Raw genomic sequence first — 15149 nt, 5'->3', positions numbered from 1 at the left:
AATATATATAACAAAACTTCTTTACACCCTTAATGACCGCTGATACTCAGTGGCAGTATTGCTGTTTACATCCACACCAGTAAGAGTTAAAGGGGTTGTCCAGCCATTAATATTAATGACCTGTCGTCATATCTGATCGGTAGGGGTCCGACACCCAGCACCCTCACCGATCAGCTGTTTGAAGAGCATTTTTAACCTTAAGTTCCAGTGCCTATTGCGCTTTAGAACCTGTACTCTCATGCACTGTTGTATGAGAGTACGGATTCCCCTCTCGCCGCACTGAGCACTGTACAGGCTGGAGCATACATTGCTCCTCCTGCCTGTACCAGCGCTGATCTTCTAAAACCTGGCTGGCGTAAATGGGTCTGGAAGTGTTTTTAGACCAAACAGCAAACGTGTATTTTCTTCTGTGACTGGAACCTCTGGTGGTGTTTAACGCATCACCATCGCTGCAGGCAGAACAGCGATGTGATATGGGAGCTCCTGCCTTGCGTTCACTCTGCTCTGCTTATAGCCTGTTCTGACACAGTCTGCAGGCTGTTGTCTGTATATATATATAAAAAAAAATGGTGAAGGTTTATTGCTATAGAAGGTAAAGGGACCTCGGCACACTTCTTGCACTGGAGCCATGAGCTGTCACTGTCTGCCTCTGCCTCCCACATATACACTTTATCCATATGACTTTTACAGTGATTAGTTTGTTATGCCACAGTTACAGAGGTGAGTTCACTCATTTATTCATTTTGTGTTTTTAGGGGATTTCTGGGAAGAAATAGAAAAAAAGGTCAGAAAATATTAGAAATAAAAAAGAAGCATTACCTGCTTCCCCCACCGCTACTGGTCCAGTGATAGTCCAGTGCCCTGTTCAGGCCAAGACAGGAAGTAGAGAGCAGCGGGGTCCGGAACGGTAGCGTTGGGGGATCGGTGGAGGATCGGTGGAGGAGATTAATGCTACTTGTTTATTTTTTAACATTTTCTAGCCTGATTTACAAAAAAAAAAGATTTCCCAACCCAGAAAACCCGATTAATAAAAGTATCACTTTAGACAACTTTGTTGAGATCAGTTTTCATTTTCTGTTGATCCCCTTATAAAAGAACTCCAAGATGTGTGGGATGGAGGGGGTGAATACTTTTCTTTACAGTATGTTGTCACACAACTTACCAAAAGCTTTGGCAACATCTCCAGGACAACTGCAGCCTCCATCCTATGAGAAATATAAAATAAAGCATATGCTGTAGTTTTAATTTTTATGTGTCTGATACTATTCAATTTTTAGCAATATTTGCACATATGTAAAAGATAATGGATAATAGACAAACTAGATAAACCATTTTTAAAGTATACTTTAAATTTGGTTGTGTTGAGCAAGTCAACAATATCAGAATAACCTTGATCCATAACTAAATGTAAAATTGATTAGATAATACTGTCTGTCTAACAGAAATGGTTTCCCACAGATGCCAGTTAGCACAACCTGGATAAATAGAGCCTGATCGCCACCTAGTGAGGAGAACAAAAAATGGGAGAAGTCTGAGATTTCCTTCTGTCTTGCATTTGCCTTTTGAAATACTTTGCCAAGCCTTACAGTAAAATGATGTAATGTTACAAACTAATAAGCCACAGAGGTCCATAGGAGCAGCTGTCTGGGAAGATCTCATTTCAGCTGCTAGATTATCGTGTTCCACGCTATAGCAAAAGAAAGCCAATAAATGTAACCATCCTGAACATGGAATTTATCTAAATATGAGTTAGGGCTAGGCTAACAAAATTTAACCCACTGGTGCCAGCTTTTAATGTGAGATCCCAAAAGCAGATATAGCCCATTGCTTGTGGTCGTGAAAGGTGATTTTTTAGTATTAAACAATTCACACAAACTCATCTGACCACCTTAAAGGACGTCTTTGCTTGGGTGGACCCTAAAAAAATAGTAATGCACCAATGGTTCCAGAAAACTATTCTATCAGGTCTCCAGAAGAGCAAAGAAATTATCCTCAAGGACCCCCACCCTCCCTCTCGGAAACTATTCTGAGAAAAATTGCCCCTCCTTTTTAGGATGAAGTGGGTGGAGGCAGCCATTCTTGAAAAAATATAACACTCTGAGGAATTCTATGGGAAAGCTTTATAGCCACACTTCCTTTCAGTATTCAAGACAAACTGAAAACATACTCTCAAACTACTTGGTATCTGGAACATGAGTTGATGGGTAACCCTCCTAATTAACTACCTTATAGTGCTTTCAGTGGAGCAGACAGGGACCCATGGGCTTCTTCTACTACTCTCCTTTTCCTTCTTATTTTTATTTTATTAAGACCACATACACAGATTTGTACAGATTATTATATATTTTATTATTATTATTATTATTATTATTATTATTAGTAGTAGTAGTAGTAGTAGTGGTATTTATTATTATTATTATTATTATTATTATTATCACTGTGACCCATAGATAAAGGGATTTTTCAGGATTTTACTAGTGATGACCCATCCTCAGGATAGGTCATCAGTATCTGATCGGTGGGGGTTCGACACCTGGGACACCCGCCGATCAGGAGCTCATAGGAGCACCGCAGGCTTCTCAGTGCTTACCAAGCACAGCACCGTACATTGCATAGCGACTGTGCTTGGTATTGCCCTCAGCCCCATTCACTTCTATGGGGCTGAGCATGATACTAAGCACAGCCACCATACTATGTACGACGCTGTGCTTGGTAAGCATGGAGAAGGCAGCGGCACTCACAGGATCACCGTTGCCTTCTCAAACAGCTAATCGGTAGGAACCCTGGGTGTCGGATCCTCACCTATGAGATACTGATGACCTATCCTGAGGATGGGTCATCACTAGTAAAATTCCAATGACGCCGTGCGCTCCTGCTCTCAGCAGGAAACACGGCCGTGTGCATTCGGCCTTAGGGTATATAGCTACCAAATCACTGAATAAAGAAAACCCTTTAAAATATAACGTTTATTTCCTTATGCCAGGGATGCCCAACCTGTGGCTCTCCAGTTGTTGCAAAACTACAACTCTCAGCATGCCCAGACAGCCTACAGCTTTCAGGGCATGTTGGGAGTTATAGTTTTGCAACAGCTATAGGGTCGCACGTTGGGCATCCCTGCCTTATGCAATAAGAACTTTTTTTTTTTTCCTTTTTAAACAAGACAGATAATTTTGCAGAGCAATTCTGTGTTAATATAATTAGGGTCAATATTTAAATAGCAACAGATGCAGGGCTCATGTTGAAGGGACCAAGTGGCAAAATGCCCAGTCCATCTTACGGTTAGTTAAAGTAGTTGAGTCGGTGAAGGTCAGTCGATACTCGCTGCCGGGATCACCTAATTTCCCTGCGGTGTCCCTCTGCTACCTCTGCCTACAGGCAGAGCACTCGCCCCGACGGGAGACCCTACCTCTCGGAATCCTATAATTACCCTATAACAAAAATATATTATGTGTTCCCCTCCCGATGCGTGTGTTTCCCCAACAACAAAAATGCCAGTGAAAGTGTGCATTCTGGGGTTACATAGTTACATAGTTAATGTGGTTGAAAAAAGACATATGTCCATCAAGTTCAATCATTTACTTTCAAGAATTCATCTAAACCCTTTTTAAAACTGTCCACTGTTCCTGCTGTGACCACGTCTTGAGGAAGTCTATTCCACAGATTCACAGTTCTTACAGTAAAGAAGCTTTGACGCTTCTGGAGACTGAACTTTTTCTTATCCAGTCGGAGGCAGTGCCCCTCTTGTCTTTTGAGGGCATTTGACATAGAACAGTTTTTCACCGTATTTTTTGTATGGCCCATTTATATACTTGCATAGGTTAATCATGTCCCCTTGTAGAGATCTCTTCTCAAGACAAAATTAATTTAATTCTTTTAATTTTTCTTCATAACTAAGACCCTCCATGCCCCTTATCATTTTAGTCGCTCTCCTCTGTACTTTTTCCAGCTGCAGTGCCTCCTTTCTATGGACTGGTACCCAGAACTGAACTGCATATTCCAGATGAGGCCGTACCAACGCTTTGTAAATTGGTAATATCACATCCCTGCCTCATTTAATGCATGACAATATACTGGTGGCCTTAGAAGCAGCTGATTGACATTGTAGGCTGTTATTTAATCGACCATCTACAAGGACACCCAAATCTTTCTCTATAAGTGACTCCCCCAGTGTTACATCACCTAGGACATATGATGCACGGAGATTATTACTACCAAGATGCATAAGTTTACATTTATCCACATTGAACCTCATTTGCCAAGTTGATGCCCAATCACTCAGAGTGTTCAAGTCAGCTTGTAGTTTATGGACGTCTTCCATAGACTGCACAGTACTACATAGCTTAGTGTCATCTGTAAAAATAGAAATGGTTCTATTAATCCCATCCTCGATATCATTAATAAATAAATTAAATAATAGAGCACTGAACCTTGGGGTACACCAGTTACAACCCGGGACCATTCTGAATAGTGATGAGAGGCAGTATTCGCAATATTTAGCAAATATTTTGTAGAATATTCGTCATATATTCGCAAATTCAAGAATTTGCGATTATTTTCTTGATTGTGAAAATCGGCAATGTAATATTTGCGTAATGCGAACACAATACAGGCGTGGGTCACTTTTGCTATATTTTCCAAGCTGCTAGAAGTTTCCTGAGACTGGAGAAAATGGTTGGCACGGCAGAAAATTAAAAATGGCTTTATATGCAGATAGAGTGATCCAATATATTCGTGATTGCACTATTCGGGGCACCAATGATGCGAATATTTTGGAGCAATACGTGAAAATTCACATTTTAGCAGGTCTGAATACATATTACTGATTGGTGCACTATGTATTGTTGTGACATCACAGCACTATGTCTTTAGCATGTATGTATGGACAGCAGAGTACCTATCACACTACCTAACACACTGCAACAGCTACAACTATATCAGGATATAACCTACACTGACTATCTCCCACTAACTATCTGTATTATATATATAAGCTAACTAACTAACTAACTATCTAATGTAATGTGGAAAGCACAGAGCACAGCAATGACACTGCTGTCTCTATCAGAACTTTAAAAAACTGCAGAAAATGGCTGCTGGGGACGTTCTTATATAGTAAAGGGTAGGCAACTTTCCTATTGGTTGCTAGGGATGTTGCTAAGCTCAGACAAAGACATTGCAGCCTTCTCATTGGCCCACAAGCAAGAAGCAGGGAGGGATCATGGGCTCAGATAAAAATAAATCTAGAATATTCGAAAATACAAATATATATCACTATATTCTAAATATTCGCGAAATTCTCGAAGTGCTGATATTCGCACTTAATATTCGCGATTCGAATATTCGCACCCAACACCAATTCTGAATAGGAATCATTGACCACAACTCTCTGGACTCTTCAAACAGTTTTCAATCAAATTACAGACTATACTTTCCAAGCCTATAGGTCTATAATTATCTGTGGAGGACCTACATCCTTTTTTTGAATATGGGCACAACATTTGCCTGGCGCCAATTACTTGGCACTGTACCAGTACCTAGAGAATCTTTAAAAAATTATAAACAGGGGCACATCAATGACTGAACTGAGCTCTTTAAGGGTGTAATCCACCTGGACCCGGAGCCTTGTTCACATTTACCTTATTTAACTTAGCTTGGACCATATCTACAGTTAGCCAATTGAGTATATTACTGGATGTACTAACAGCCCCAGCACCACAAATATCAGCTCCTTTCTCTTCTTTTGTATATACAGATCTAAAAAAAACATTTAGTAACTCTGCCTTTTCCTTATCTTCAGTGACTAACCCCCCTTTACTATTATTTAGGGGACCTACCTGCTCAGACCTTGGTTTTTTAGCATTTATATATTTAAATAATTTTTGGGGATTTGTTTTGCTCTCTTTTGCCACCTGCTGTTTGTTTTGTATTTTTGCTAATTTTATCTTTATCCCTTTACAGTAGCTGTAAGCTATGGGGGGTTTAATTTTAGCCTATACTTGTTACCTGAAGGAATACATATTTTTTAACATTTTTTTTCTCTCACCACTTTTCTACATGTGAAATCCACAAGCAAATCTGCACAATATCTGCAAGATTTGGTGTTGATTTGCCACTTCAGATTTCCTGTAAGGGGGCCGAGTTCTGAGGAGATCACTGTTAAGGGGTCAGGATGCTGTAGAGGTCATTGTTAAGGGGGCGATGAGCTGTGGAAGTCATTGTTAAGGGGGTGGGGCTCTCTTTAAGTCACTGTAAGGGGGGCAGAGCGCAGTGGAGGTCACTGTTAAGGGGTCATCTCTGTAGAGGTCACTGGTAAGGGGAAGGGCGAGCCGCCATGGAGGCCACTGTTAAGGAGGTGAGGTGCTGTGGAGGTCACTGTTATGAGGCAGGATGCTATGGAGGTCACTGTTAAGGGGGCAGGTCACTGTTAAGGGGGTTCAGAGCTGTGGAGGTCACTGTTAAGGGGACAGGACACTCTTTATGTCACTGTAAGGAGGAAGAGCACTGTGGAGGTCACTGTTACGCAGGGTGGGGAACTGTGGAGGTCACTATGAATGGGGCAGCATGCTCTGGAGGTCACTGTTAAGGAGCAGGGTGCTGTGGAGGTCACAGTTAAGGGACGGGGCGCTGTGGAGGTCACTATTATGGGAAACACTGTGGATATCTTTTAACCACACACACAAAGATTAAATGAAATAGATGAAATATACCCACATGAAGCCTGGTCATTCTGCTAGAATAAATATACAATTTTTCATCTCTTTATATGAACTCTAACCCTAATCCATAATCACATATCCTTAAATCTAATCTAGTAAATTAAAGATGACCTGTCACCTTTCCTGACATGTCTGTTGTAGTAACTATGTGCATTTCCTTTGTATTAACAATTCTGGAGCATGTATTTTTAAAACTCTATTTAATTTATCAAACTGGTGTAAAGTAGAACTGGCTTACGCTGGGTTCACACCTGAGCGTACTGAAGGAGCGCTCTGTATGCGCGATTTTATCGGGCGTTTACTATTCGCGGCCGGCAACAAGCAAACACCCATTGTCGCGCGTTCCCGGAAGTCTATGTACGGGAACGCGCGACAATACGCCCCAAAGAAGCTCCTGTACTTCTTGGGGCGTAGGTTGTTTTACAGCGCGTTCGTACGCGCTGTAAAACGCTCAGGTGAGAACCATGCCCATAGGGAATCATTGGTTCTTGCCTGTTGAGCGTTTTACAGCGCGTAGGAACGCGCTGTAAAACGCTCAGGTGTGAACCCAGCCTTAGTTGCAACGAATCAGATTCCGCCTTTCATTTTCCAAAGGAGCTAAGGAGCTGTGAAAAATGAAAGTTAGAATCTGATTGGTTGCTATGGGCAAATAAGCCAGTTTTACTTTACACCAGTTTGATAACTGACCCCATATGTTGTGCCATTCCTGTATTATTCCTGTTAGAAGTTATCCAATGACGATGACGTCAGCCCTACGCCCGGAAGAGAAGACTGAGGCACAGCCAGAGGTAAGAGGGGTATATATGGACTCTGCGTACATTAGCATATATATTAAGTCCAATACTGAAAATTGCTGTTTGGGGGGTTACAGAAGCCCTTTAATTTATGTTCTGTTTGCAGAGAGGATTGAGACCCATTTGAGCAGGATGTTTGCATTCTGTTTTAACCATATTTGTGTTTTTATGCAATGAAGGTCTAGCTGAATGTTACCAGTTGGGGGTGTGCCCCTACACAGGCAGCACTGATTGGATATTGTCAGACTGTGCAGGGACACACCCCAACTAGTTCATGATGAAAGTGAGTCAATGAAGATGTCATTTCTGACTGTCAAAAATCTGTTCCATAGGTCAGAGATGTTTGAGACATAGAAACGTTATTGCCATGACTGTAGCATGTAATGGGCATTCTAGAGAAATGGTCAGTCAATTTTACGCGTAAGATCACAAACAAACTGAACAGCGATATTCTAAAATGTATACATTTCATTGATGTTTGTCTGCGTAGTCCTTGCTGCAATTTCTTCGGTGCCACAATCCACATAGTAGTAAATGTCTGTATTGTGGAGTCAATAAATAGCCTAAATAGGTAGAGAAGAGTAATTTGATAGAATTGTAATAAAGGACATCCAGGGCAGCATTCCCTCCTGTCAATCTCCTGATCACTAAGAGGAGACCCCTGCTATTACATGCAGTGATCTCCTCCGCAGTATATGGAAGAGTGATCGCTAATGCATCGCTTGTCCCTATACTGTCTCATTGTTTGCCGGCAGCAGAGCGCCTATTACACTGCGCGATCTGCCGCTGGCAAACCAAGATTTTTGAATTTTGTTATCTAATCCCGATTACCCAAAAAACGAGCGCTTGCTCATTCTTTGGGTAATTAGAGGCAGTATTATACTGCCAGATGGTCGCTAACGAGCCATTATACGAACGCTCGTTAGTGATAATCTTAAAGGGTTTCTATCACTTCGTTTCACATAATTAGCTTTCAGACACTAGCGATCCGCTAGTGTCTGCTCTGCCAAACCTTCCTAATATAATTGCTTTTGGGGCAGCCGTTTCGCTAAAAAAAGAACTTTTATTGATATGCTAATGAGCCTCTAGGTGCTATGGGGGCGTCATTAGCACCTAGAGGCTCGGTCTACCTTCACAAACTGCCGCCGCCCAGCGCGTCCCTCCAGCCCGCCCATCTCCTCCTGAATGCGATCATCCCTGCTCAGACATCTCCACTGCGCCTGCGCGATGACGTCATAGTGCTCCGAGGAACAGGCGCAGTGGAGATGTCTGAGCAGGGAAGCGGTCAGACATTCACTGCGCATGCGCCGAATACATACTCTCACAGGGATGATCGCATTCAGGAGGAGATGGGCGGGCTGGAGGGACGCGCTGGGCGGCGGCAGTTTCTGAAGGTAGACGGAGCCTCTAGGTGCTAATGACGCCCCCATAGCACCTAGAGGCTCATTAGCATATCAATAAAAGTTCTTTTTTTAGCGAAACAGCTGCCCCAAAAGCAATTATATTAGGATGGTTTGGCAGAGCAGACACTAGCGGATCGCTAGTGTCTGAAAGTTAATTATGTGAAACGAAGTGATAGAAACCCTTTAACAATAATCTGCCCGTGTAATAGGGCCTTGAAGGGTTCTCCGGGAATTAAGAAAAGGTGATGGGAGTCTGATCTAAGGCTGGGGGGTCTGATAGGAGGCTGATTTGAGGCTGATGGAGGTGGGGGGCAGATCTGAGGCTGAGAAAGGGACAAAGGCAGGGACAGTTGCAAAGAAAGAAGCAGGAACAGTGGCAGGGAGAGTGAAAGCTGGGTGAACCCCTCTCTGGACCGCCCTGGGATGAGCTTCCTGCCATTAATGCCAAATAAAGAACTAAATATGTAACATTCTAAACTTAAAAATTAGACTACTATGTGTGGTCACAATGGCACCTGTACTATATGTAATATATTTAGTGCAGGTGCCATTTTGTGCTCCAAAAATACAGCGCTCTAGATTTTTTTTTTATTGAAGCCCAATTTCTGTAACTTACCCCTAAGTCAATTATATGTTTGACCAAATACAGCAGTCACATTTTTAAGTTGAGAATTTTGTATGGCCTGCAAATGATGTTACAAATATCCAAATAGCCCTCAGCAGCAAAAAGGTTCCCCACCCCTGCTATATATGGACAAAAGGGGTATTAGAAATCCTCCTCTTACCCTGCAAATTGTCAGAATGTTCTCTGCTGACTCTCCCCTACTCATCTCCTCCTCCACATAGGCTGAAAGAGAGATGCAAGATACTTGCCTTTAAAACAAGATCAAAATTGCAGCTCTAGCCATGATATAGCCCAGTATGCCTAGTTACATAGCTAGTAGGTTGGGGAAAAAAAGACCTATAAGGCCCCTTTCACACGGGCGAGTATTCCGCGCGGATGCGATGCGTGAGGTGAACGCATTGCACCCGCACTGAATACCGACCCATTCATTTCTATGGGGCTGTTCAGATGAGCGGTGATTTTCACGCATCACTTATGCGTTGCGTGAAAGTCGCAGCATGCTCTATATTCTGCATTTTTCCAGGCCCCATAGAAGTGAATGGGGTTGCGTGAAAATCGCAAGCATCTGCAGGCAAGTGCGGATGCGGTGCGATTTTCACGCATGGTTGCTAGGTGACAGTCTATTCATTGTATTATTTTCCCTTATAACATGGTTATAAGGGAAAATAATAGCATTATGAATACAGAATGCATAGTAAAACAGCGCTGGAGGGGTTAAAAAAAGTAAAAAAATTAACTCACCTTCTCCTCTTGTTCGCGTAGTTCCCGGTCTCTTCTTTACTTCTCTAATGATGAGTTGTGGGCTAAAGGACCTTTGGTGACGTCAGATCACAAGCTCCAATCACATGGTCCATCACCGTGGTGATGTACCATGTGATTGGAGCATGTGATCTGACATCACCAAAGGTCCTTTAGCCCACAACTCATCATTAAAGAAGTAAAGACCGGGAACTACGCGAACAAGAGGAGAAGGTGAGTTAATTTTTTTATTTTTTTTTAACCCTCAATTGATCACCTACTAAGCATTCTGTATTCAGAATGCTATTATTTTCCCTTATAACCACGTTATAAGGGAAAATAATACAATCTACAGAACACCGATCCCAAGCCAGAACTTCTGTGAAGAAGTTCGGGTTTGGGTACCAAACATGCGTGATTTTTCTCACGCGAGTGCAAAACGCATTACAATGTTTTGCACTCGCGCGGAAAAATCGCGGGTGTTCCCGCAACGCACCCGCGCCTTTTCCCGCAATGCCCGTGTGAAAGAGGCCTAAAAGTTTATCAATTTCAACAATTTAGGATACTTTTACACAAGCGTTATTATTTTCCGGTATTGAGATCCGTCATAGGGGCTCAATACCAGGGAAAAAATGCTTCCGTTTTGTCCCCATTTAAAACGTAACTGAACAGAACGGAATGCTCCGAAATGCATTCCGCTCTGTTCTCCTACCGGGGACGGATCCGTTTTCTCTGCCACAATCTGACACAATAGAAAACGGATCCGTCACCCATTGACTTTCAGTGGAGTTCATGACGGATCCGTCTTGGCTATGTTAAAGATAATACAACCGGATCCGTTCAGAACGGATGTAGATGGTTGTATTATCAGTAATGGAAGCGTTTTTGCTGAACCCTGCCGGATCCAGCAAAAACGCTAGTGTGAAAGTAGCCTAAAACATAAAGTCGATCAAGAAGAAGGCAAAAGCCACCCGATAAAAGGCATAGTGAAAAAATGTCATCTTGATCACTGCTGAAAATGAAAACTAGTAACCAAGTATATTGTGTTTTATCCACTTAGTGACCAGCCTGTTTTGGGCCTTACTGACCCAGTGTTTTTCTTCCTTTTTTTTATCATTGCCTTCCAAGAGCTATTCATTTTTTATTTTTCTGTCTATATAGCTGTATGAGGGCTTGTTTTTTGAAGGCCAAGTTGTAGTTTTGGGGTACATGTTGGGCAGTGGCGTACATAGAGAAGTAAGGGCCCCATAGCAAGGACCAAACCAGGCTCCCCAGACAGGACAGAGGGGTTTCTGCCTAAACCCTTTTCAATGACCATTGGGCCATTTTTCCGCTGCCTTATTTGCTAAAAGTTCTTCCTTTAGACTAAAGGGTAAAGTCCTGACCAAGTTTTCACCTCATGTAGAAAAGGAGATTATCCCAACTAAGACTGGGCCCCCTCTTGCCCTGGGCCCCATTGCAGTCGCATGGTCTGCCACTATGGTAGTTACGCATTTGTTCCCTCTGTCACCGCTTTACATGTGGCGGGCGCCATTGCCCACGGCATGTAAAGCCTTAGGCAGCCCGGATCGGCACTCCTGCCATTCTGGGCTGTTAGAGTAGGAGCGTCGCTCTCATGTGAGAACCGGGTCCCCGCTGCATGGGTCCCAGCCTAAGGCCTTTTTGTGTAGTGGTATAGTGTGGGGGGGGGGGGGGGGGGCAGGGGGGCTGTTGCCCTGGGTGACAAATTGTAGGGGACGCCAGGCAGCAGGCAGTATAATGAGGGTGATGGAAGTCTATGGCTCCCATCCTCTCTGTTCTGCCTCATAAGCTTCAGGCCAGGCCTGAAGCCTATGAAGCAGTAGAATAGCGCAGTAGATCGCAATTACATGACCGTGACCTCCTGCGTCGGGTCTCACGAGATGACATGATGACGCGGCACAGAAGGGCACGGTGATGTGTTCCTGACTACCTGCGCTGGGAAGCCCGAGCAAAGGCTACAAGAGGCAATGAAGAGAGGTGAGTATTTTATTTTATTTTTTATGTAAGTACTAGGGGCCATACTAGGGGGACTATGGAGGTGGGGGAAAGAATGGGGGCCATTACATATTATACAGGGGGACCTATATATATTATAAAGAGGGGCCATTACATATTATGCAGAGGGGGCAATATATATTATACAGAGGTCCCATTATATATTATAAAGAGGGGCCAATATATATTATAATTAAACAGAGAGGCCATTATATATTATAATTATACAGGGGGACCATTATATATTATACAGGGGGGCCATTATATATAATAATTATACAGGGGGGCCATTATATATTATACAGAGGGGCCATTATAAATTATAATTATACAGAGGGCCCATTAATGGCCCCTCTGTATAATTATAATATATAATGGGCCTTCTGAATAATATATAATGGTCCCTTTGTATAATTATTATATATAATGGCCCCCCTGTATAATATATAATGGCCTTTGTATAATTATTATATATAATGGCCCCTCTGTATAATATATAATGACCCTCTGTATAATATATAATGGTCCCCTTGTATAATATATAATGGCCCCCTGTATAATTATATATAATGGCCCCTCTGTATAATATATAATGGCCCCCTGTATAATTATTATATATAATGACCCCTCTGTAATATTAGGATATATAATGGCCCTCTCTGTATTATTATTACATATATATAATGGCCCTTCTGTATAATTATTATATATAATGGCCCCTCTGTATAATATATAATGGCCCCCTGTATAATTATTATATATAATGGCCCCCCTGTATAATTATAATATATAATGACTCCTCTGTAATATTAGGATATATAATGGCCCTCTCTGTATTATTATTACATATATATAATGGCCCTTCTGTATAATTATTACATATAATTACGCCCCCCCCCCAGTATTATTATAATATATAATGGTCCCCTCCGAATTATTAGGATATATAATGGCCCATTATACATCCTAATATTACAGCGGGGCCATTATACATTATACAGAGGGGGCCATTATATATTATACAGAGGGGGCCATTATATAATAATAATAACTAATAATAATAAAACTCTGCAGAGATGAGACGCAGCTGAAAGAAAGTGTCCTGGCGGTTTTATCTCCGAATGAAGACGTTGAGGAAAGTCTACATTACAGGAGATGTCACTGGATGGATGAGGTATGTGGTGCTGTATTATACTGTATATTTTTTAGTGATGTATGTAATGTCCAAACACATATTTGTTTCACGGTAGGGTTGGGGGGTGGATTGAGAATATGGCCCACCCTGCCGCATCATGGCCCCAGACTTCAGGTCCTAATGTGCGTGTTCTTAATTCTGGGGCCTCACACTCATCTACTACATTATCTGTACTCAAATAATTATCACTGTATTATCTGTGGCGTTACATAGGACTGCTACATTGCTACATTATCTGTAAAAAGGGGCATGTCCACAGGTGGCGGGGAGGGGGGGCGCAATACATAGCTTGCCCCGAGTTCTGGCAACTCACATTACGCCACTGCCTTAGTGACGGCCGTAAAAAGGCGTATGGGTGGTCACTAAGGGTTTAAGAGGAAGATAAATAAAGTAACCCCTTCTTAAAGCTATCCACACTTTCAGCTATTATCAGATCCTTTGGAAGCATATTTTATAACATTAGAGCATACTTCCAGTTATAAAAGAGAAATGATTATCAGACAGGATGTTGGAATATACTATTTTTTTCTTAATCTGTGCTATACCCTACAGCACTGACTCCTGCACTGAATGCGGTAGCCTAGGAGGCAGAGCAGGATGCTGCCTAGTTAAATATTTAATATTTTTCAAAGTAGCACCTGGATCTGAATACATATGTAATTGCATGTAATTAAACATTTTGTATAGCCACTACGTTTTTTTAAATAAAATGTATTTTTATAGCGCCACCTGTTGTTTGTTCTTTTCCTTATTTCTCTGTCCACCTCGCTAATGTGGACACACTTGCTCAGTTCCATCCTATTGTTAGAAGATGTGAAATGTACAACAAGAGAGCTGCAGTAGAAAGCTGTGATAGGAAGAGAGCTGCAGCAGAAAGGACACACCTCCTGAGCTGCCAGCTTGAAATAAATCTAGCAGAGCAATTAGAGATATGAATTGGGCTTACATAGGGCATCTTTGATGAGTTGTTGTTGCATATTTCAGAAACAAAACACCATCTGGAAAGCCACATACAGTTGCAAGAAAAAGTATGTGAACCCTTTGGAATTATATGGATTTCTGCACAAATTGTTCATAAAATGTGATCTGATCTTCATCTAAGTCCCAACAATACACAATCACAGTCTGCTCAAACTAATAACACACAAAGAATTAAATGTTACCATGTTTTTATTGAACACACCATGTAAACATTCACAGTGCAGGTGGAAAAAGTATGTGAACCCCTAGACTAATGACATATCCAAGAGCTAATTAGAGTGAGGTGTCAGCCAACTGGAGTCCAATCAATGAGATGAGATTGGAGGTGTTGGTTACAGCTGCCCTACCCCATAAAAAAAACACACCAGTTCTGGGTTTGTTTTTCACAAGAAGCATTGCCTGATGTGAATGATGCCTCGCACAAAAGAGCTCTCAGAAGACCTACGATTAAGAATTGTTGACTTGCATAAAGCTGGAAAGGGTTATAAAAGTATCTCCAAAAGCCTTGCTGTTCATCAGTCCACGGTAAGACAAATTGTCTATAAATGGAGAAAGTTCAGCACTGCTGCTACTCTCCCTAGGAGTGGCCGTCCTGTAAAGATGACTGCAAGAGCACAGCGCAGATTGCTCAATGAGGTGAAGAAGAATCCTAGAGTGTCAGCTAAAGACTTACAAAAGTCT

The 15149-nt window shown here is 42.0% G+C and overlaps 1 protein-coding gene across 1 annotated transcript in view; it reads right to left on the bottom strand.

The window, feature by feature from the left end:
- Positions 1-15149, bottom strand: part of GMPR (guanosine monophosphate reductase) — a 92380-nt gene that overhangs the window by 26192 nt on the left and 51039 nt on the right. The window contains exon 7 of the mRNA XM_040432995.1: positions 1163-1205. Coding sequence (XP_040288929.1) covers positions 1163-1205 — 43 coding nt within the window. The remainder of the gene's footprint in view (positions 1-1162; positions 1206-15149) is intronic.

Source organism: Bufo bufo, chromosome 5 (genome assembly GCF_905171765.1).
Source record: "Bufo bufo chromosome 5, aBufBuf1.1, whole genome shotgun sequence".
Lineage (NCBI taxonomy): Eukaryota > Metazoa > Chordata > Amphibia > Anura > Bufonidae > Bufo > Bufo bufo.
This window is presented reverse-complemented; position numbering and strand designations above follow the sequence as displayed.